At 38.3% G+C, this 20,344-nt stretch overlaps 3 protein-coding genes and 1 long non-coding RNA gene across 12 annotated transcripts; 3 read left to right on the top strand and 1 right to left on the bottom strand.

Moving 5' to 3' along the window:
* The first annotated feature begins 784 nt into the window (after window positions 1-784).
* Window positions 785-6,458, top strand: LOC114822036 (nuclear pore complex protein NUP205-like). 9 transcript variants are annotated; one of them, XR_011577162.1, is made up of 7 exons: window positions 785-1,058; window positions 1,504-1,850; window positions 2,310-2,471; window positions 3,028-3,138; window positions 5,148-5,321; window positions 5,918-5,946; window positions 6,077-6,458. XR_011577162.1 is itself a non-coding variant. In XM_070815492.1 (4 exons), the coding sequence occupies exons 2-4, from the start codon at window positions 1,698-1,700 to the stop codon at window positions 3,031-3,033; spliced, it is 321 nt and encodes a 106-aa protein (XP_070671593.1). In that variant the 5' UTR covers window positions 785-1,058; window positions 1,504-1,697; the 3' UTR covers window positions 3,034-3,241. The 9 variants fall into 9 exon arrangements, 2 of the variants coding, with proteins under 2 accessions (XP_070671593.1, XP_070671592.1); XR_011577163.1 differs by having other exon boundaries at window positions 5,151-5,321; XR_011577165.1 differs by having other exon boundaries at window positions 1,504-1,781.
* A 2,798-nt stretch (window positions 6,459-9,256) lies between these two features.
* LOC139193171 (uncharacterized) lies at window positions 9,257-9,516 on the top strand. Its single transcript, XR_011577574.1, has 2 exons — window positions 9,257-9,373; window positions 9,466-9,516. It is a non-coding gene; the product is annotated as an uncharacterized lncRNA (long non-coding RNA).
* Window positions 9,517-12,033: 2,517 nt separating this feature from the next.
* LOC139193095 (uncharacterized) lies at window positions 12,034-12,450 on the bottom strand. Its single transcript, XM_070816057.1, has one exon. It carries the CDS (start codon window positions 12,448-12,450, stop codon window positions 12,034-12,036), a length of 417 nt encoding a protein of 138 aa, XP_070672158.1.
* Window positions 12,451-19,715: 7,265 nt separating this feature from the next.
* Window positions 19,716-20,108, top strand: LOC139193096 (uncharacterized). The gene is made up of 2 exons (XM_070816058.1): window positions 19,716-19,911; window positions 19,975-20,108. The coding sequence occupies exons 1-2, from the start codon at window positions 19,716-19,718 to the stop codon at window positions 20,106-20,108; spliced, it is 330 nt and encodes a 109-aa protein (XP_070672159.1).
* Window positions 20,109-20,344: the final 236 nt, after the last annotated feature.

A 20,344-nucleotide genomic window follows, 5' to 3' on the forward strand; every position in this document is an offset into this window, starting at 1 on the left:
TACTAGTGTGCTCCAAAGCTACAATTATATAGTTGAAGTTGGGATTATTTTCTATAATTGTACATCTATCTCGATAAAAAAAATATTTCTTTAACAAATTGGTTGCTGCATAAATTTGTAAAGAAATCTGTTCACCAAAACTTTATAGTAAAAATGTTTGATAAAATCAGATTGCAAACCATAGTAGTTCATTTTCATGCATGAAATAATTATGTCTAAAGTTAGTTAGATTCGCATTGAAGCTATGTGATTCTCAAGTAACTAGTGCTCTTTAAACTAAAGATTTTATATAGCTATATTTTGGATTACTTTCTTAAAATACATGCCTAGATATAGTGAAATTCAATTTTGGATTACATTCTTGTTTAGACTTGAAATAATAGTTTGGGTCGAGAATGGGCTAAATTAAGTTTAAAAGTTATGATTCTCGACCTAGTAATGATCCCTCAGGCTAGTGGGCTTTCAACCCAAAAGAGAGTATTGATTCGGCCAAGTCTTTGTAGGAATATGACTATTAATGGATCAAGCTCTTGTGTGGCTTGGTCGAGTGTTAAGAGAGTTAAAATGACCAAAGATTAAGCTGAATTCTGATAAGATGCGAATCATTTTAGGGATCAAAATTCATGCTTGATTAGTTCAGAGTTCTGGTTCAAATAAAAAAGTTGAATCCACTTTTATAATAATTTTTTAGTAAAAAAAATTAAATTTAAAGGGAGTAAAGTCAAAATTTTAGTAAATTTTATAATAGTTTTTTTAAATACCTTGCGCGACGAATGTAATTGTTGTGTAAAAGCACTTTGCACGACATCGACGTCAAAATGTATCCCTGCGCTGCGATGCGCCGTGCTATTTGTGATAATTTTGACGGTGAAGTTGTAAAAAATAGGCGCTTCTTTTAAAATTTTCCTAAGTTTGGACAAAATTTTCCCAGACCCGAACGCTCTCTCACTCGGTCTCTCTCTTCCCAAGTTTGGACAAAATTTTCTTTTCCCGTTGCCTTCCTCCTCATCTTCTTTCCATCGCTCCCGACTGCACCCAGCCAGCAGGTATTGACCCAGGTATCTATATTTTCTTAATTCTTAATTTTTCTTCTTTCTAAGGTCAGAATCAAGCTTTAATGCCTTAATTTGAAGATTTTGGTATTGTAATTAGATTCAATTTGGAAAATTAAATTAGAAATTGGGGATTTTAGTGTTAAATCGAATTTTAGGGTTTGAGTGTTAAATCGAATATTAAGATGTTGATGGTGTTGTGCGTTGTGAGTGTGAATGAAAAACCAAGTAAACTTTGATAAATTTGACATCATGAATCTCTGGGTGTGACAAGCATTTGGAAGAATTTCCGTGTATCGGATATCGTCTCTGTGTATGGTTTTTTCCCCCCACCTCTTTAGGGTGGTGGGTTGGTATGCCAGGTATGTCTGATTTATTTTTCTGTTCATACAAATTTGCTGCAGTTGAAAGTTATTGGTCTTTGTCTTACTAAAAATTGAAAATTCCTTAGGTTGCTCTGACATGCATGGCAAAGTTAAGAGATGACAGATTTTTATTTACTGGTGGTCTTAGTTCTGATAGTTTGGCATGTCTTGACATTATCATGGCAAAACAATTACCAAATGGAGCTTGTCACTCAATCCTGTTTAAAGCTTACGCTGGCAATTCTTAGACAAGAATCATCAGAAGCCTTAAGGAGACGGTATGCTTGTTCAAGATGTCCCGTCAACCGTTCTGCAATTCTTGCTGCTTGATGAGCAAGATGGTGATGATATGGATCTCCAGAAGGTGTCTAGTTTCTATGATTACAAGGCAATTTGCACTAAATATCATCTGGTGGAAAGGATAGCTTACCAGGTGTGATACTACATATGTTATTTTCTCTGATCAACTGAGAACTGGCAGAACTTGCTCGTGCCAATTTCTCTATATTAAGGAAAGAAGCTCAGTCTATTTTGGAATAATTGTTTGGTATCTAGTTGAAAATCTTGCCTGATAATTTTAGGATATGATGACCTATGGAAGGAGTTGGATCTGGAGTATAATTCAAGTGGAGAGTTCTTCTGTAAAAGATGTTTTGCTTCTAGGAAGGTTCTGCAGTATCTAAATGAGATAGATTGGGGTTGTTTGAAGATAGTTTGTGCATATCAGCCACATCTATTTGAGCAACTGATTATTTAACTACACATTAGTTTTGAGTGCATCCTCTTCACACAGACTTGCATGCACTACTAAATTGATATTGCTTTTGCAAATACTATATTTCCTATCTATTTATCTTTTGACATATTTTTCTCTTTAACCATGAATGTTCAGGTAATAAAGGATGCTACTGAAGGCAGTGAACTTGGGAAACAAATGGCACTCTATGTTTTGGATGCATTGTTTTGTGTAGATCATGAAAAATATTTCTTAAGCCAGCTTCAAAGCAGGGGTTTCTTAAGGTCTTGCTTAACAAGCATCAGCAATTCTCATCAGGTTCTTGTTTAACCAACTATAAAGTCCAATGTAAGGGTGGTTTTGATTGTATGATACTAGGCATTATTAGTTTTTGTTTGGCACGTTCAAATTAGCCAATTGAAAGATCTCATGTTTTCAACTTTTTAATTAAGCATAAATTTTTAGGCAATCCTATTTTGGTGATACCAACACCATCAGCACTCTTACGAGTCTTTGCCTTTACAATTGTTTGAGGACCAACCAAAGAGTGAGTCGTCTTCCAACTTGGGACCCTTGAGATGTAACCTCACTCCCCTCTCATTCATCACTCCTCTCAAAGACAGAATATTCTGTACTCCAACTATTTTCTCACTTCTTCAATAATAGTAACATCCAACGCTTCATTAGTTGTGTGTGAACCACCTCTGTCATCAGGTACAGCATTTTCTGGTTAATCATGCATACATGATATATATCGATCTCCAAACATGCATTGAATAAATTAGAGTGGTCCAAACTTAATTAAGATTTCCAGTTATAACAAAGTGAACTACAATGCTAGGACCACTGATTTCCAATTCTCACTGATTTCCAGTTATAGCACACAAGCTCTGGATTGAACAACCCGAAAACTTCCCAACTTGTCTCGCCATAAAGCCGTACCTGAAATCCGTGGTATCCGCATATTTTAGAAAGTTGAAACTCTGTAAGTGATGTTAATGTCATCCTCATTAATGCACAGCCATGAATTGATTTGTATACGACTTTCAAGCATAATGTGTTCGTTTATGAATAGCTCTTTATCCTTATCAGTTTTGCTTCCCCTTTATGTTGAATGTGTTAGAATACAGTTGATTAGCAGTCTGATGTCACACTGTTCCTTCGTGTCATTTACCACCATCCAAGTTTAGATTCCTGTTTTCCTACTTTGTCAATTACCATAGCCATCTCTTTGCTTCGTTGTAGTTCGCGTGTTCGTTTGGTACCTTGTAACGAAAACATGTGGGGATTAAAAAGGAAAAAATTAGCATCAGAAAAAGAAACTCGAATGCTAATGGTGTATGTATTGGCTGTTTGGTGTTTTGATCATGAAAATTTTGGAATTTACAAAGTTCAGCATCTTAATATAGGTTGAGGTCGTGGATGATGGGAATGAGGAGTACTTTGACCCTCTCAGACCATCTCCAATTCTGACCTAAAACCTAAAAATATTTAGCCAGAAAATTTAGGTTTTAGCCAAGAAACAACTTTTTTACTCTAATCCTTTTGGCTTAAAATTTTAGCCCTAGATTATCAAAAAATGAATTAAGAATAATTTTTTTAAATTAACTTTTTATTTAAAAAAATTATGTAGACTATCCTAAATTAATTTTATAAACATTTTAACCTAAAAATATTTAAATTTCGATAAATTTTGAAAAATCACTAATGATATACATGAAAATCATGATAAATCACATAAACTTAATACAATCGAAAACTCATAAACTACATAAACCTAATAATGATATCCATCATCTTGACTTGGTGGTGGATTTGGGTGATAGTCTTGAGATGAATTATCATCTTGAAATATACTCCTTGTGGTATTCCTTCGTAAAATTTCTTTTTGCTTATCGCGTAAGTATCTCTTCCTCTCTGGAGTGTATTTGTCGAGGTCCTCCATTATCAAATTAGTTTCGTACCTTTCTTGCTCCCTATCCCCTTCTTGCTTCATGGCCAAAAACATTTGGGCCGATTCTTCTTGCCGACGACATTGATTTTCATTCATTCTTGCCATTTCGCAAGCAAATTGTGCACGTATTGGATCTTAGGACTTCTCTTTTCTCTTTGCTTCCTTTTGCTTATCTCTACCCGAGGGCCTTGGCAAAGAAGAAGTTGGGCTCATTTGGTGGATACCTTCATTGTCGGCAAAATTCACACCTTCATTGACATCATTTGGGGGTGGGGCTTCACTATGAAATAATCTTCCACATTGTTGATTCGCATCGATTCCCCACCTCGGACAATCCTTGAGGATGTTCCAAGCATGATGCAATTTAAAAGCTTGATTTTTTGGTGTAGTTCTTGTTTTGTAAATTGTCATTGCTTTGTCACCCTATGCAACAAATACATAAAAATAATTGGTTGCAAAATACTATTATGTACATGACAAGTAAAATATCAACAAAGAAACTCACAATTTCTGAGGCGCCCCTTCCATTAGGCATGTCAACCATGACTCTCTCCAAGCTTCCCTTCCACAAAGTGCACGCTTTGTTGATAATCTTCCACCGATTATAAACACCACCAACTTCCCTTCGACCGGCGTTGGAGTTTTCATGGAACTTATCAACGATTTTACCTCACAAATCCTTTCTATTTAGATTGGTGGTGCCGACGGCACCATCTTCACTAACATAAATCCATGCCAAACATAAAACAATATCTTCATCAAAGGTCCAATTACGACCTCTAACATGCTCTGTTGCCATCTTGAAAATTTTGGAAATGAGAAGAAATTGTAGAAAGAAAAATTGGAAGAATTGTAGGAGAAAAGTGAGTTTTGTGTGGATGTTTGAACAAATACATAGGTATTTATAGCGTTTTTGGTTGAATTTTAAGTTAAATAATTTTTTTTAATTATTTTAGCCGTTAGATTTAAATTTGGACTGTTGGATCTTTTTTTTTTTACCGTTAGATTTGATTATATTCGATCTAAGCCGTTTGATTCAGAAGGTCGGATAACAATGCCGAAGCTTCTAGAGAGGATTTGGTGGAAATTGAAACCAGTTCTACTGCAGGACTCTGGTGAAGCTTCTATTCAAAATTTGTCTAAAGAATGGGCCTGTTTTTAAGAGATCCCTGATGCAGAGGTTTCCAGTTTCCAAAACAGTTTTGACTTATTCAGTAAGCATTTGACGCTTCTTGATTTTATTAGTTCCACATGCTGTTTTATATTCAAAAGTATGCAATCTTCTGAGGCTTCATGTCGTCTTAAGTAATTGTCAAGCTAGCGAGCATGTTTGGTCGTATCTTTTAGATGGTGGAGCCCATTTGTGACGTCAGTTTCGTTTCCGTGTATTTTGTAATGACATAGAGTTTGATGTCTGAGTTCCTAGAAGAATTCTTTTTCAATTGCTGCTAGGTATTTTTCAAAACACAACCGTTAAGCATCTTAGCTACTGGGACTTGTATTCTCACCTCACTTTCATATTCTGTATTTTTTCTATATTGAAATAGAGTTTGAATTTTTGCGTTTCCTGGATGAATGTTACTCCAATTATTGTTGGCTAGTTTTCGAAACCATGAAGAATAATATGGGTATTCACAATGTTCTTATCATATATCGGTTTCTACAAGTGTTTTCCTTTCTTAGGTTTTCGAAAAGAAATTTTGGTTTTCCATACCTTCTATTCTCATCCAGCTATTTATTTCCCTAAGTTTCTCACTGCAAGCTATAACCTATCTTCTAACTATTTATTTTCCTTTTTCTTATTACTTAGAGATGTCCGACATGATGAAAGGCAGGAAAGTATGTCAGCCTTCTTTGCTTTGTTCCAACAATTTTTTGGAACAAGTATTCTTATGACAAGTATTTTTGTTGCTCAACTAGAGCAGCTATGATAATCACTTTGATTTGTTTTACTGATATGAATTTACAGCACATGAGAAATCTTCGACAAGTATGCATTTGGAGGAACTGGAAGATCCAGAAAAATTTGCAGAAGAGGGGGGCAAGGTCATCACGGGCCAAGAATATGTTTCTCGGTTGCATGAACTTAAAGCTGAATTAACTCATGCATGGCATGTCGATGATCGTGTTACATCTCTGAAATTATCAATAGAAGTACATTTTAATTGATAATTCAGTTTACCCAATTAATCTTTACCTGGAGAGAATTTGTAATAGAAGACAACATTAAGCATCAAACCTAGAAGACTACTTCTTATAGGTTTATTTTTTTTATTTTTTATTTTTTATGTTTGGACATCTTGTATGTACATTTTCATATATTTTATAATTAAATACTTTTTCTTGGTTTATTAATTATTGTTTATAATTTAATTACAATATTTATAAAAAATTAAATAATTTTTTTTTTGCCAAAAAAAACAAGGGTTTGCGCAACGCAGGTGGTCTCTTTATTTCGCAAAGTGACTTTGCACGACGAAGAGAGCTTGCATCGCGCAAAAACATTTTGCGTGACGAAGAGACCACCTGCGTCGTACAAACCCTGCTTTCATTGTCTTGGCGCGACGGTTTGTGCGCGACGAAAGTTTCGTTGGGCTAATTTGCAGGCAATGTTTTTCGACTTCGCGAGACAAAGGTACCTGCGTCGCGCAAACTGTTTTTTGTACTAGTGAATTTATTATTTTCTTGCATTTTATTTTCAAGTTTTAATTCATTTTAGTTTAATTCAAAATTCTCCATCATAATTTGTTTCAATTTAATTAGTAAGATTTTTTAGAATCAATTCAATCTCTGTGGGAAGATATCTGCGCTTATATGCTATACTGTCATATGATTTGTATATTTGCGAGCACTAAAATTTGAGACTTAGAAGGGTGTATTCAATTGAGAATTTGAGAGATTTTAATGGATTTATAAATTCATGGATTTTTATAGAGTTTAATTGATTTGTAGAGATTTCGTATAAAATTTTGATTCAATTCTTTCGAAAGAGAGGTGACATTTGTGAATGCTTAAAATACACTATGAAATCTCTCCAATTCCCTATAATTCCTCAACTTTCTCAAATTCTTTAAAATCAATTTCTAATTGAAAATTTATTTAAAATCCTAATTGAATACATCTGAATTTCTAAGGATTTTAAAAAATTATCTTAAAATTCTAATTGAATACACCTTGAACTTCAGATAATCACTTAAAATCCTGATTGAATACCCCTAAATTCATTAAAAGAATTAAAATCCCTTAAAATCCCAATTGAATACAACCCCCTTAAGACCATCTCCAACCCTTGGGCTAAAAGCCAAATTTTTTAGCCCGGAAAATTTAGCTTTTAGCCCAGAAACATCTTTTCTGCTCCAACCCTTCTACCCTAAAATTTTAGCCCGGAATTATTAAATAATGAAATTAGCCTAAATTTTTTTCTTAAATCAATTTTTTTTTAAAAATAAATATGTAGATTATTGTAAATTAATTTTATGAACATTTTAATCTAAAAAAATTTAAATTCCGATAAACATTTCGCATTTAGCCCGGGGGGAAAGCTGGGGGGTATTTGGCCCAGAAATAGCATTTGGCATTTAGCCTAAAATTTTAGCATGGGTTGGAGAGTGTTTGGGGGGGGTAATTTGGCTTTTAGCCCAGGGTTGGAGATGGTCTAATGAGATTAATTTTACTTATCTAATTTTCGCAATTGCCAGTTGAGTCATATTTTTTTTTATTATGCTCCCCATTACAATTTAATGCTAAAGAGATAATCAAGTATGATTTTGTTTCAACCTGGGAAAGTTTATGGAGTAAGTATAAACCAACGGGAAGAGTCGACGAAAGTTTCCAAGAGATTGCATTTGGTCTGTTGATGGTGTGGAAGCGTAGGAATGAGATGGTATTCCAAGATGCACGTAGAACACCATTGGAGGCCGTGAATCTTTGTAGAACACTACTGGAATTCCGAGGTGCTCAGAATGCTAGCTTGGGTGGACATGTTATGCAGCGGCGGACTGAAAAGGCTGGGGATGTGGAGGTGCGGGGGGGACAAGCAAACGGTAGCCAAATGGATGACCCGAGTTCGAACGATTAAATTTAATTGTGATGCGGCGTGGAGTGCAAAAACTGGGGGTGATGGGGTGGGACGGGATTTTGCTGGGCTGCTACGCGCAGCGGGAGGGCATGGAGGGAGGTTTCAGTCGGCTGCGGTGGTGGAAGCCACCGCTATACTGGATTCTCTGGGCTGAATCAGATGCGAAGTTGGCGCAGAAGATGGATTCAGTGAAGTTCCTATTCGTACCTAGGGGTGGGAACCGTGCTGCGGACGCTGTAACTTCCTACTTTCAAAATCATGGAGGGTCTATGGTTGCCTTTGGTACACGGGACGGGACGGAATAGGGTGGGATGAGGCGTTCCGTCCCACGTTTGGTGAGCCTAAAATGAGTGGAACGCCTCGTTCCACGGGACAAGTTTTTGATGATTTTTGGTTCCACCTCCCCCCCATGGAACGGCTTGTTCCACGTCCGTGGGACAGAAATTTACAACATTTTAAGACAAAAATGCCCCTTGTCTTTTTCAAATTTTACATCATCACAATCATACAACAAACCCTAAAAACTATCTTCTCTTCTTCTCAGCCGTTGTGAACCTCTTCACCTCTGCATCTCCCCTTCGCAACCTTCCTCCTCATCTTCTTCCGTGTAGCCTCTTCACCTCTGCATATCCCCTTCGCAACCTTCCTCCTCGTCCTCTTCCGTGTAGCAGCTCTGCATCTCCCCTTCGCAACTCTTTCGTGTAGCAGCTCTGCGAGCCTTCCTCCTCATCCTCTTCCGTAGCATCTTCAGCTCTGCATCTCCGTTCCAGGTTCGATCTGTTTTTGTGTAGCTCTCGGTCTATCTTTCTTTGTAAAAAAATTTCTTTGTAAAAAAATTTCTTTGTAATTTGATGGCATTATAGTGAAAACCAATTGTTCAAATGTTTTTTATTTGTTCTCTGTAAGGGCTTTATGTGGTTGACATTTCCACAGCCCAGTTGTCTTCTTCTTACTATTATTCTTTATCTCTCTATTTTTTTCTTTCAATCTATTTAATTTAGTCGTTCAATTTTATCTCTCTATTTTTTTCTTCGAATCTTTTTAATTTAGTCGTTCAAATGTGTTCAAATCTGTTTTTTCAGAGCAGCCAGCCTCCGCCTCTCTATTCTTTGTTCTTCCCATATTTCATATCGAAACCCTAGCTTAATCTCCCAAATGGGCAAATCAAGCAAGAAATCTGCCACCAAAGTATGCTTCTTTTGAACTGCTTTCGCTTCGTCAAGTCTTTGATTTTGATTCGATGATTTCGTTAACTAATTGGGTTTTGATTTTCCTTACAGGTTGAGGCTCCCGCTGTAGTTGTTCCAGCTCCTAAGTCTGGAAAGAAAGGTTTCGATTCTTTTCGGAGTTTTGGGATGTTGTTGTTTTGATTTAATTTTATTTATTCTTTGTGCTGTGAGGAAATGGTGTTTTTATCCGTCGATAGTGTAGTTTGAAGTTTAAATTTTGCATATTTGGTTTGTTTTGATTTACGATACTAAATTTTTGCGTTTCAGAACTTGCTCAACCAAGTCTGAGGAGATTTGGGTAGACAGAGCGTTGAGGGAGAGCTCCAAGTCATGGTGAGGGTTCTTGTGGTCGCTGAGGATGCGGGAGAACTCGCTTACAAGGTGCGGTGATGGTGGAGATGGCGGGTTGTGGTGGGTGAGAGAAGAGAAGGGGTGGCGATGAGTGTTGGGTTTGGAGGGTGAGGGAAGAGAGTGGAAGATAGAGTGAAGGGTTTTGGGTTTAGAGGGGAGAGATCTCATGGACATTTTGGTAGGTGGGTAAAGAAGAAGAAGAAGCAGCAGTGTCACTCTGGATTTTGCTTGTCTTTATGTTGCCGTAAGAAGGGTTTTGGGTATTTTAGTCATTTTAATCTTTTGGTTCCGTTCCGTCCATGCACTACCAAACGCAGGACAGAACAACCGTCCTGTTCCGTCCTTCGCGTACCAAACATAACACAGAACATCTGTTCCGTCCCGTTCTGTCCTGTCCCGTCCCATCTGTGTACCAAACGCTATCTATGGTATGGGATTGTATAGGGCTTGATGGCCTGATTTTTATTTTATTTTTTTACATCCATATTTTTATACTAAGGGGAGGGGGAGTTCGACTAAGCAATGATAATTTCGACCTTAGTATTCTATTATGCAATGACAATTTCGACCTTATTAGGTTTTAAAATAGTAAAAAATTTCTAAATACACCCTAAATCACTTTTAACGTATTATTTATCTTCTTCAACTCTCAAAACAACTCTCACCCACCATTGTAGAGAAAACCCTAACTAATGAAACTACAAACACATTGTGGAACAAAAAATAATCACAAGGCGACACGTGGATTTTTGGGTGAAAATGACAAAATTACCCTTGAGGCACATTAGATTTCCTACGTGCTAGTAGTGGACAATCATCCCTCAATCATTTTGTAGGTGCAATTTTGTCCAAGATCAAGGAGGAAGAAATTTGCATCCACAAATTGGTGTTTTCATTGAGAGAAGAGTCACACACTCGTAGAAGACTCTTGCATCAAAAGCTTTTCTTTTTTCTTGTCCATTTGTAGATTTTTTGTACATTCTTATTATTAGAATTTTTTATTTGCAAAGATTATTTGATAAAACGTAAAAGAGAAATACAATGGCTAGAAATTTAGAAAATTCCACAAGTGAAAATTCCAATATTCAAGAAATAAGACCACGACGATCCACGAGGCTAAATGTGATCATAGGAGCAGCACCATTGCTATAGGGCTCCACCATGGCAACCACCGTAGTGGCCACCACGGTTACCACTACCCGTAGCGAGGTCTATGGTATCGCTACCACGGCCCGAGCCATGCCATCCAAGGCTCACGACACTAAGGCCACGACCCAAGCCATGTCATTCCAAGCCCAACATGAACTCAATGCGTTGCCAAGCCGAGCCCAAGCTTCGTACCCGTGTGCATCACACTCCGAGCAGCCTGCTCTTGTGGCCCAGCCTGCTCCCGTCGAATAACCCACTTTTGTGGCCCAACCTGCTCTCATGGCCTTGCCTGCTCTTGCCAAGCAGCCTACTCTCGTGGCTTTCCAAGCAGCCCAAATCGATTCAAGATTAGTTCAACCGTCTCGGCTTCAAATTTTCGGACCGACGATCAAACTGGGAGATTTTCACCACATTTGTCTGCGTATTTGACATTTCTCAACTCAAAACTCGCACCCGGAGTTTACCACACTTCCACTGCTCAAGAAGAAACATTCCTTCCAAGCTATTCCCATCCAAATGGAGAACAACGCTTGTCTCGACAAGTCATAGAGTTGACGAGCGCCTTCGCACATCAGACGACCTTGGTGAACCAGCTCTTGTAGCGCACAAAGATGCAACGTGCCTCAGACGAGGTGTCCCGAAGTAGGACAAGGGATGAAAAAGAACCTCTCAAGCAATGTCTCGGTAAGCAGCCACTCGACCAGTCACGAACCGAGCGTTCGGGTAATGTACACTCCTAATTAGGCCCTCGAGATAGTGTATACTATTGTCTTAGCGCGCAAAGAAGCGTGCACTCTCGATGAGGCCCATGAATGAGCATACATTCACGGTTGGGGTTACACTTCGATAATCAACATAAGCAACCTTCCAGGTGAAATGTTCATTCGCTGCCAAGCTCGCAAAAAGCATCATCCACCTCACATCAGAGTAGGCAGCACGACCGACGGAGATAAACAGTCACTCAATCCAGCTCAAGTTCAACAGGTAGGTGATGTCGCGTGATGGTAGAGCTTATTGCTGCTTTAGATACCGTCAAACATACGAATAAGTCATCTGCTGCTTTCGGTTTAGATAGTAGAGAAGTGATGTTGGGTACTTCTTCAAGTCCTTGAATATGCATTAGCGAGCCTCGTCCCAAAGTGTATGATTCTCTGCCATAGCGAAAAAGTCTGCTAGAGTTAGATCTTCTTTCATGATCAATTTTTCGAATAACGGGTGGTCTGCTGGAAGTTCTTTTTGGAAGGTTGCTCTAGCTATCGAGTCATTACATTCGATTATCCTTGCATTCTCTGCTTTGAACATCTTCACATAGTCGCGAAGCGACTTCTTTGGGTTCTTCTTAATGTTGAACAAATGCTCGGACTTCTTTTTGATCAAGCGATATGATGAATATTCTTTGGTGAAAAACAAAGAAAGTTCGTCAAAACTTCTGATGGATTGTGGCGGCGGGGTGTAGAACCAATTTTGTGCCTCGCCTTGTAGAGTGGTGGTGAATATCTTGCACATGAGATCATCATTGTTTCGATAGAGGATCATTGCGCTTCGGTAATGCTTAAAGTGTCTCTTTGGGTCTTCATCCCTTTTGAAAGATGTGAAATGTGGCATGCTGAACTCACGTGGAGGCTTTGCCTGCTCGATCTCGCCGTGAAGGGTGACCTAGTTATGTTGGTCGTGTTCCGTCGTAGTGCCTTGTCGGTGACCTCATTGCATTGGAAATTGCATAATCTCTTGGTTAAGAGTCTCTTTACTTCTTCCTGAATTTGCCTTTGTTAGGGTAGTAGAGCTCTCGGTTGCCCCCAACCGTGACTTGCTGGTCTAGGCTGCTCTTCCATGTGTTTGTAGGTCCAATTGGCAAAGTTGGCAAGAAAGTGCATTTTGAAGCATTTTAGAGCAATTTTGGACTGGATTGGATTGCATGCATGTGGAGCACAAGGAATGGACGTTTTTGAAGATCAAATGAAGCGAGGAATGTGCTAAAGAGATGGAGAAATTAATTCAAGACATGGAAGATGAGTAATCAGCTACATGGGGACCTAAATCCTTTCTAGAAGGTCTATCCCTTCTCTTATACATGTGCCGCACCCACCTTTCTAGAAGCCCTAGAGAGGTGGCGCCCCAAACCCTTCTAGAAGTTCCAATTTCTGCCACAAAACATTTTCTTTCTAGAAGCCTAAAAGAGCGACGCACCCCTTCCTTCTAGAAACCTAAAAATCTGCCAGAAACCCTAGTTATTTTCCCCCTTGGATTGGGCCAAGCCTTGTGCCGCAAACCCTAAGCCTCTTCCACTAGATATTCGGCCAAACCCTAGCCTATAAATATATGTTTTCAGCCATAATTTTGACTACCAGCCCCATATAATTCTACACCCCTTTTAGCCGCAAAAACAACAATTAACACCCTTTGCCGCAACTTTGGAGAAGAGAAGAAGAAGCCTTTGCCGTGGCTTCCATTGGAGAAAGAGGACCTTGTGCGCAAGCCACCTACAACCATTGGAGTTCTAAGAGTTCCTTCTTCCCTCGTTTCGTTTCCATGTTTATTTTCTGTTGCTTTTCAATTGTTATGAACATGTGGAACTAATTCCTTTTTAGTTAGAGGTGAATTCAAAGCCATGGACATATGTTTAATATGAATTGATTACTTTCAGTTTTTGTTTCGTAAAACATGAATGTGATTTACTTATCTGTTTGATTGATAACTTATTCTTGTGTGTTGATTAAGGATGCATACTTAGTTTGCATGCATGAATCTAATGCTAAAATATAAGGGAGTTTCACCTAATAGTTACAAACTTATATTTACAAGTACTGAAGGTTGCTAGTCACAATTGTGTTAAGTAAATTCTTGGCAAGAGTATCATGCAGTTCATAGTTACGATAGCCTTGTCAATGCTTATGATTTTCATGGAACTTAATGATCTTTGAATGTACATGCTGTTCATATAGGGAACTTGATAAGAATAATTTGGTTGCGATGCGTTGTCCATTCAATTCAATGAACTTGGAAAAATCTGAAAGTTAGTTAGTGCATTCACAATTAATTTGGGGCATTGTCATTTATGGTTTGAAGAAACAATACTGGAAATCAATTTATGTGCATATGTTTCATGAGTGGAGAAGGACCCTCTAACTAGCTTTTCACGCTTGAATTCATCTTAATTTCGTTTTAACTTACTTTGTTTGCTGCAATTTACTTAGTTTTGTCAAATTCGTCCAAAAACCCCCTTAGTTCTTATTTGGTGTCTTAGTTTAGTTAATTTCGTTCAAATCTATCCCCATTTGGTATTTTGAGTCGAGTTAGTTCATAATTTGTCCAAATCACTCTTTAGTAGTTGTTTTGAGTCTTTTTAACTTAGTTTTGCTGTTTTGAGTCAATTTGGTCAGTTTTGAGTCATAAGAGTCTAGTTTTCTGTTTTTGAGTCTAGTTTAGTGTTTTAAAGTTTAAATTGAGTAGATTAGCATCCCTTCTAATCCCTAGCCTTAAACGATCCCTACTTACATATACTACAATTATAAGGTTTTAATTTGAGTGTTGGAATATTTGACATCAAATTTTGGCGCCGTTGCCGGGGATTAGCAAAATTTCTAATCTTCCTCTAGTTAGTGCCGTGAGTTGCATTCTGGTTTTATTTTTGTTTTGTTTTGTTTTCTGATTTTGTTTTGGTTTGTTTTCTTTGTTTTAGGTACTAGTTTATGACTCGAAGTTCTCAACCTATTAGTGCAAATATCTTGGAGTTTGACGACGATTTTGAAAAAACTTTAAGAAGAAAGAGGAAGCAGCCAGAACCTAATCCACCTAGTTCTAGCTCTGAATCTGAAGTTGAAGAAGAAGAAGAAGAGGAAGAACTAGCAATGGTTGTGGATAATCGAACAATCAAGGAACTCTCTGCCTCAGGATTGGACAATGTCGTGCCTTTATGCATTCAATACCCTCTAGCAGCCTAAGGCAAGACCGATGAGTTCAAGTTGAAATTAAGCTTGCTGCATCATATTCCCAAATACTATGGGCTGTCCATGGAATATCCAAACAAGCATTAAAGGAATTTGAAGTAGTATGCTCAAGTATGACACCCATTAATGTGGATGGGAACATTTTGAAGATGAAAGCCTTTCCATTATCTCTTATGGATAAGGCTAAAGATTGGCTTTACGAATTAGCACCTGGAATTGTCACTTCTTGGGAAAGCATGAAAAAAGCGTTCTTGGAGAAATTCTTCCCAACTTCAAGAGTTATTCTTTTAAGGAAGAAAATTAGTGGCATCTAACAAAACCAAGGAGAATTGTTTCCAGCATATTATGAGCGTTTCAAGACGTTAGTTGCATCTTGCCCACAACATGAGATGAAGGAGGAGCTTCTAATTCAATATTTTTATGAATGACTTCTTCCAATTGAAAGATAAATGCTTGATGCTTCAGCGGGAGGTGCTTTGGTTAACAAGACTCCATTTGCTGCAAAGATCTTAATTGCAAATCGAGCCTTGAATGCACTACAATATGAAGGAGTTGGAGGAAGAGACCCTCCACGGCATCAACACCAAGTGAATGAGGTAAGTGCAATTTCTGAAATTCAATCCCAATTGGCTAATCTCACTGTTCTGTGTCACAGGTTTTTGATGGAACTAAAGTGCAAGGTGTGGCCATATGTGGAGTGTGCTCTATGCAGGGGCATCTCAATGATCAATGCCCTTAATTGATAGAGAATGGAGGATGGGAAAGTGCAAATGTCGTGGGCTACCACGGCCAAAATAAGCGACGGAATGATCCATACTCTAACACCTATAATCCAGGCTAGAAAGATCACCCAAACTTCAAGTGGAAGGAGCCTCAACAACCTCAACAACAAGGAGGATATAGACAGCCACCTCCCAGGCTCTATCAAAGACCATTCGCACCAATTCAACCTCATCCACAATATGCCCAAACAAACTTAGGTTCATCATTAGATAATGATAAACTTCTTCAATTACTAACTTCATTAACACAGGCCAACAAAATCAAGCCAAGGAGATGAGTGAAGTGAAAAAGCAAATTGGGCAGATGGTGGAGTTCATGGGGCAGTTTCGAGAAGAAGGCAAACTACCTAGCTTAACCATTGTTAATCCAAAATGAGGTTTTGAAACTGCCAAGGCCATCACTTTGAGAAATGGTAGAGAGATTGGAACCAAGCCAAACATGTCCACAACAAGTCAAGAAGAGGAAGAGAAGTTGTTGCAAGAAGAAGAAAAGTTGGAAAAAGCCATGGCAAGGGTGGAACCAACCTTGCCACAACCTTCAAAGGCTCCTAAACCATCACTTTCAGGTAAGGTTGTTCCAAATTCAAATAATTCTAACCTAATTCCACCAAATGTGCCTTTCCCTTGCAGGTTCATGCAATCTAAGAAGGAAGAGAATGAGAAAGACATCTTAGAGACTTTCAGGAAGGTACAAGTCAATATCCCACTCCTTGATGCAATAAAGCAAGTTCCAAGGTATGCTAAGTTTTTAAAAGAGCTTTGTACAACAAGGAGGAGGATTTCGAACAAAGAAGTGGTTCAGGTAAGTGAAAATGTCTTTGCTGTTTTGCAAAGAAAACTACCACCTAAATGCAAAGATCCAGGTAGTTTTACAATCCCTTGTGTTATTGGAAATACCAAGTTTGAACATGCCATGTTAGATTTAGGTGCTTCCATCAATGTCATACCATACTCTATTTATACATCTATGAACTTAGGAGAGCTTAAAAATGATGGTGTTATAATTCAATTAACCGATCATTCTAATGCATATCCAAAAGGTGTTTTGGAAGATGTTTTGGTGCAGGTTAACGACTTAGTATTTCTAGCTGACTTCTATGCGCTTGACATGGAAGATTCGGCCCATTCTACACCCTTGCCGATCCTACTTGGAAGACCCTTCATGAAAACAGCCCGCACCAAGATAGATGTGTTCAAAGGGACATTAACAATGGAATTTGATTGCGAGATTATTGATTTTAATATTTTTGAAACTATTAGGTATCCTAAAGATGATCATTCTTGTTTCTCTATTGATGTATTTGATGCTTTGGCGCAGGATTATCTTGATTCCTTAAATGAGGACACCCTTGACACAACAATTGCACAATGGATTGGACTAAAAAATGAAGGGGCAGATGTCAAGCACCCTTACGGCATGGATAGGGAGATCTTTGCTGTACCTAAATGTGAAGAAGAGGCTGAGATGGTTGCTGCCCTTAAGTCATCGCCACAACATGTTGGTAGGGCTCCAATCCCAATTCCAATTCCCGTTTCTACTAACAAGTTGTTACCTTCAGTGATTCAGGCACCCATCATTGAGCTTAAACCATTGCTGGATCATTTAAAGTATGTCTTTTTGGGAGATAAAGAGACGTTGCTCGTCATTGTCTCTTCATCACTCACGGTAATAGAGGAGGAGAAATTGATTCGGGTGTTGAAAGAGCACAAAACAGCCATTGGATGGACATTTGCCGACATTAAGAGAATTAGCCCTACAACTTGCATGCATCGCATACTTCTAGAGGATAGGGCTAAACCAACTCGAGAGGCTTAACGCCGACTCAACCCTCAAATGATGAAAGTTGTGAAAAAGGAGATTATCAAGCTTCTTGATTGTGGAGTGATTTATTCAATTTCGAATAGCCGTTGGGTTTCACTGGTTTAAGTAGTTCCAAAGAAATCTGGAGTCACAGTGGTGAAGAATGTAGAGAATGAACTTGTGCCCACTCGTATCCAAATAGGTTGGAGTTTGCATTGACTATAGGAAGCTCAACGCCACCACAAGGAAAGATCACTTCCCTTTGCCATTCATTGATCAAATGCTTGAAAGGTTAGCTGGTCATTTTTTTTATTGCTTTCTTGATGGTTATTCGGGATATAATCAGATTGTTATAGCTTCCGATGATCAAGAAAATACTACTTTTACTTGTCCATTTGGTACTGTTGCATATCGTCGAATGCCATTCGGTTTATGTAATGCACCAGCCACGTTCCAAAGATGCATGGTAAGTATCTTTTCAGATTTTGTTGAGAAGATCATGAAGTTTTCATGGATGATTTTAGTGTCTTTGGTGATTCGTTTGATGGGTGTTTAGATAATCTCACTTTAATTTTGAAACGATGCATTGAAACTAACCTTGTTTTTAATTTTGAAATGGTTAAACAAGGCATAGTTTTAGGTCATATAGTTTCAGCAAAGGGCATAGAGGTTGATAAATCCAAAATAGATCTTGTACGCTATTTACCCTCTCCCATTTCGGTGAGAGAGGTTCATTCTTTTCTTGGACATGCAGGATTCTATAGGTAATTCATCAAAGATTTTTCCAAGATTTCCCAACCCCTTTGCCGACTTCTACAAAAGGAAGTGACATTCAAGTTTGATGATGAGTGTGAAAAGGCCTTCAATCACCTCAAAGAGATGCTAACTTCAGCCCCCATCATAGTCCCACCAGATTGGAGCCTTCCCTTTGAGCTTATGTGTGATGCCTCAGATTATGCATTAAGGGCTCTTTTGGGACAAAGGAAGGACAAGAAGCCACACGTCATCTATTATGCATCTCGGACCTTGAATGATGCATAATTGAATTATTCCACCACTAAAAAAGAACTTCTTGCTGTTGTATTTGCTTTAGATAAGTTTTGTTCTTATTTACTTGCAACTAAAGTCATAATTTACATTGATCATGCATCTTTGAAGTATTTGCTCACGAAGAATAAGGCCAAACCAAGGCTTATTCACTGGATATTACTTCTCCAAGAGTTTGACGTGGAAATCCGAGACAAGAAAGGAAGTGAATATGTGGTGGCTGACCACTTGAGTCGTTTGGTGCATGATGAGGACCCATTACCTATTCTAGAAGTATTCCCAAATGAGCAGTTGTTATCCATTGAGGTAAGTGAGCCATGGTATGCTGATTTGGTGAATTATTTAGTGACTAAACAAGTTCCAAACACCCTAAACAAGCACCAACGTGATAAACTTAAAAAGGATACATGGTTTTATGTTTGGGATGACCCGTATTTGTGGAAATATTGCCTTAATCAAATTCTACGTAGGTGTGTGCATGATTATGAGTTTCATTCAATTTTAACTTTCTGTCACACTTATGTATGTGGAGGTCATTTTGGCACACAACGTACAACACATAAGATTTTAGAATGTGGATTTTATTGGCCTACTATCTTTAGGGATGCTAGAACTTTTTGTATGACTTGTGATCGTTGTCAAAGAACAGGTAATATAAGTGTAAAAGACCAAATGTCGCAACATCTTATCTATTATGTCAAAATCTTTGATGTGTGGGGTATTGATTTCATGGGTCCTTTTCTTTCCTCACATGGTTTCCTTTATATATTACTTGCTATGGATTATGTGTCGAAATGGGTGGAAGCAAAAGCTACCGTTATTAATGATTCTAAAGTGGTTGCATATTTTGTTAAAACTAACATATTTGCAAGGTTTGGTATGCCGCGAGTACTAATCAGTGATAGGGGTTCTCATTTTTGCAATCGAACCATTGAGGCGCTGCTAAAGAAATACAATGTCACACATAAGGTTTCAACACCTTATCATCCTCAAACAAGTGGGCAAGCCGAGGTTTCGAATAGGGAAATCAAGCAGATTTTGGAGAAGACAGTTGGACCAACTAGGAAAGATTGGAGCTTGCATTTGAATGATGCACTGTGGGCATATCGTACGGCCTAAAAAACACCAATTGGGATGTCCCCATTTTGGCTCATTTAAGGGAAACCATGTCATCTTCCGGTTGAATTGGAGCGCAAAGCACATTGGGCAGTCAAGACATTCAATATGGACATTGATGCTGCTGGAATTAATAGAAAGCTTCAATTGAATGAGCTTGAGGAGATTAGGAATGAAGCTTATGAGAACGCTCACATTTACAAGGAGAAAACAAAGGCGGTCCATGACAAGATGATTCGTGGCAAGACATTCTCTATAGGGCAGAAATTGTTACTCTTCAACTCCCGCCTTCATTTGTTTCGGGGTAAGTTACGTTCTAAATGGATTGGACCTTTTGTTGTTACTAATGTTATTCCTTATAGTGCAGTCCAAATTCAAAGTTTGAAGACGGGACATGAATTCAAGGTAAATGGACACCTTTTGAAGCCCTACTACGAGGCTTTTGAGGAGCATGTCATGGAGGATGTACCCCTCCTTGCCTTTGGCCCTATTAAAGTTTAAATGGAGGTATCATCTGGCTGAAAGACGTTAAAGAAAGCACTTCTTAGGAGGCAACCCATGTGTTCAAACGAGGGCTTGATGGAATTCTATCTCCATAACCAGATTTGCGTTCCTAAACTCTACTCTTTCTTGCTTTTACTTTGCCATGTTTGTCATGTTTGTTTGCTGTGTCGTTTGCCTGTTTATGTGTGAGTCTATGTTTGAAACATTGAGGACAATGTTTGATTTAAGTGTGT

Source organism: Malus domestica, chromosome 16 (genome assembly GCF_042453785.1).
Source record: "Malus domestica chromosome 16, GDT2T_hap1".
Classification (NCBI taxonomy): Eukaryota; Viridiplantae; Streptophyta; class Magnoliopsida; order Rosales; family Rosaceae; genus Malus; species Malus domestica.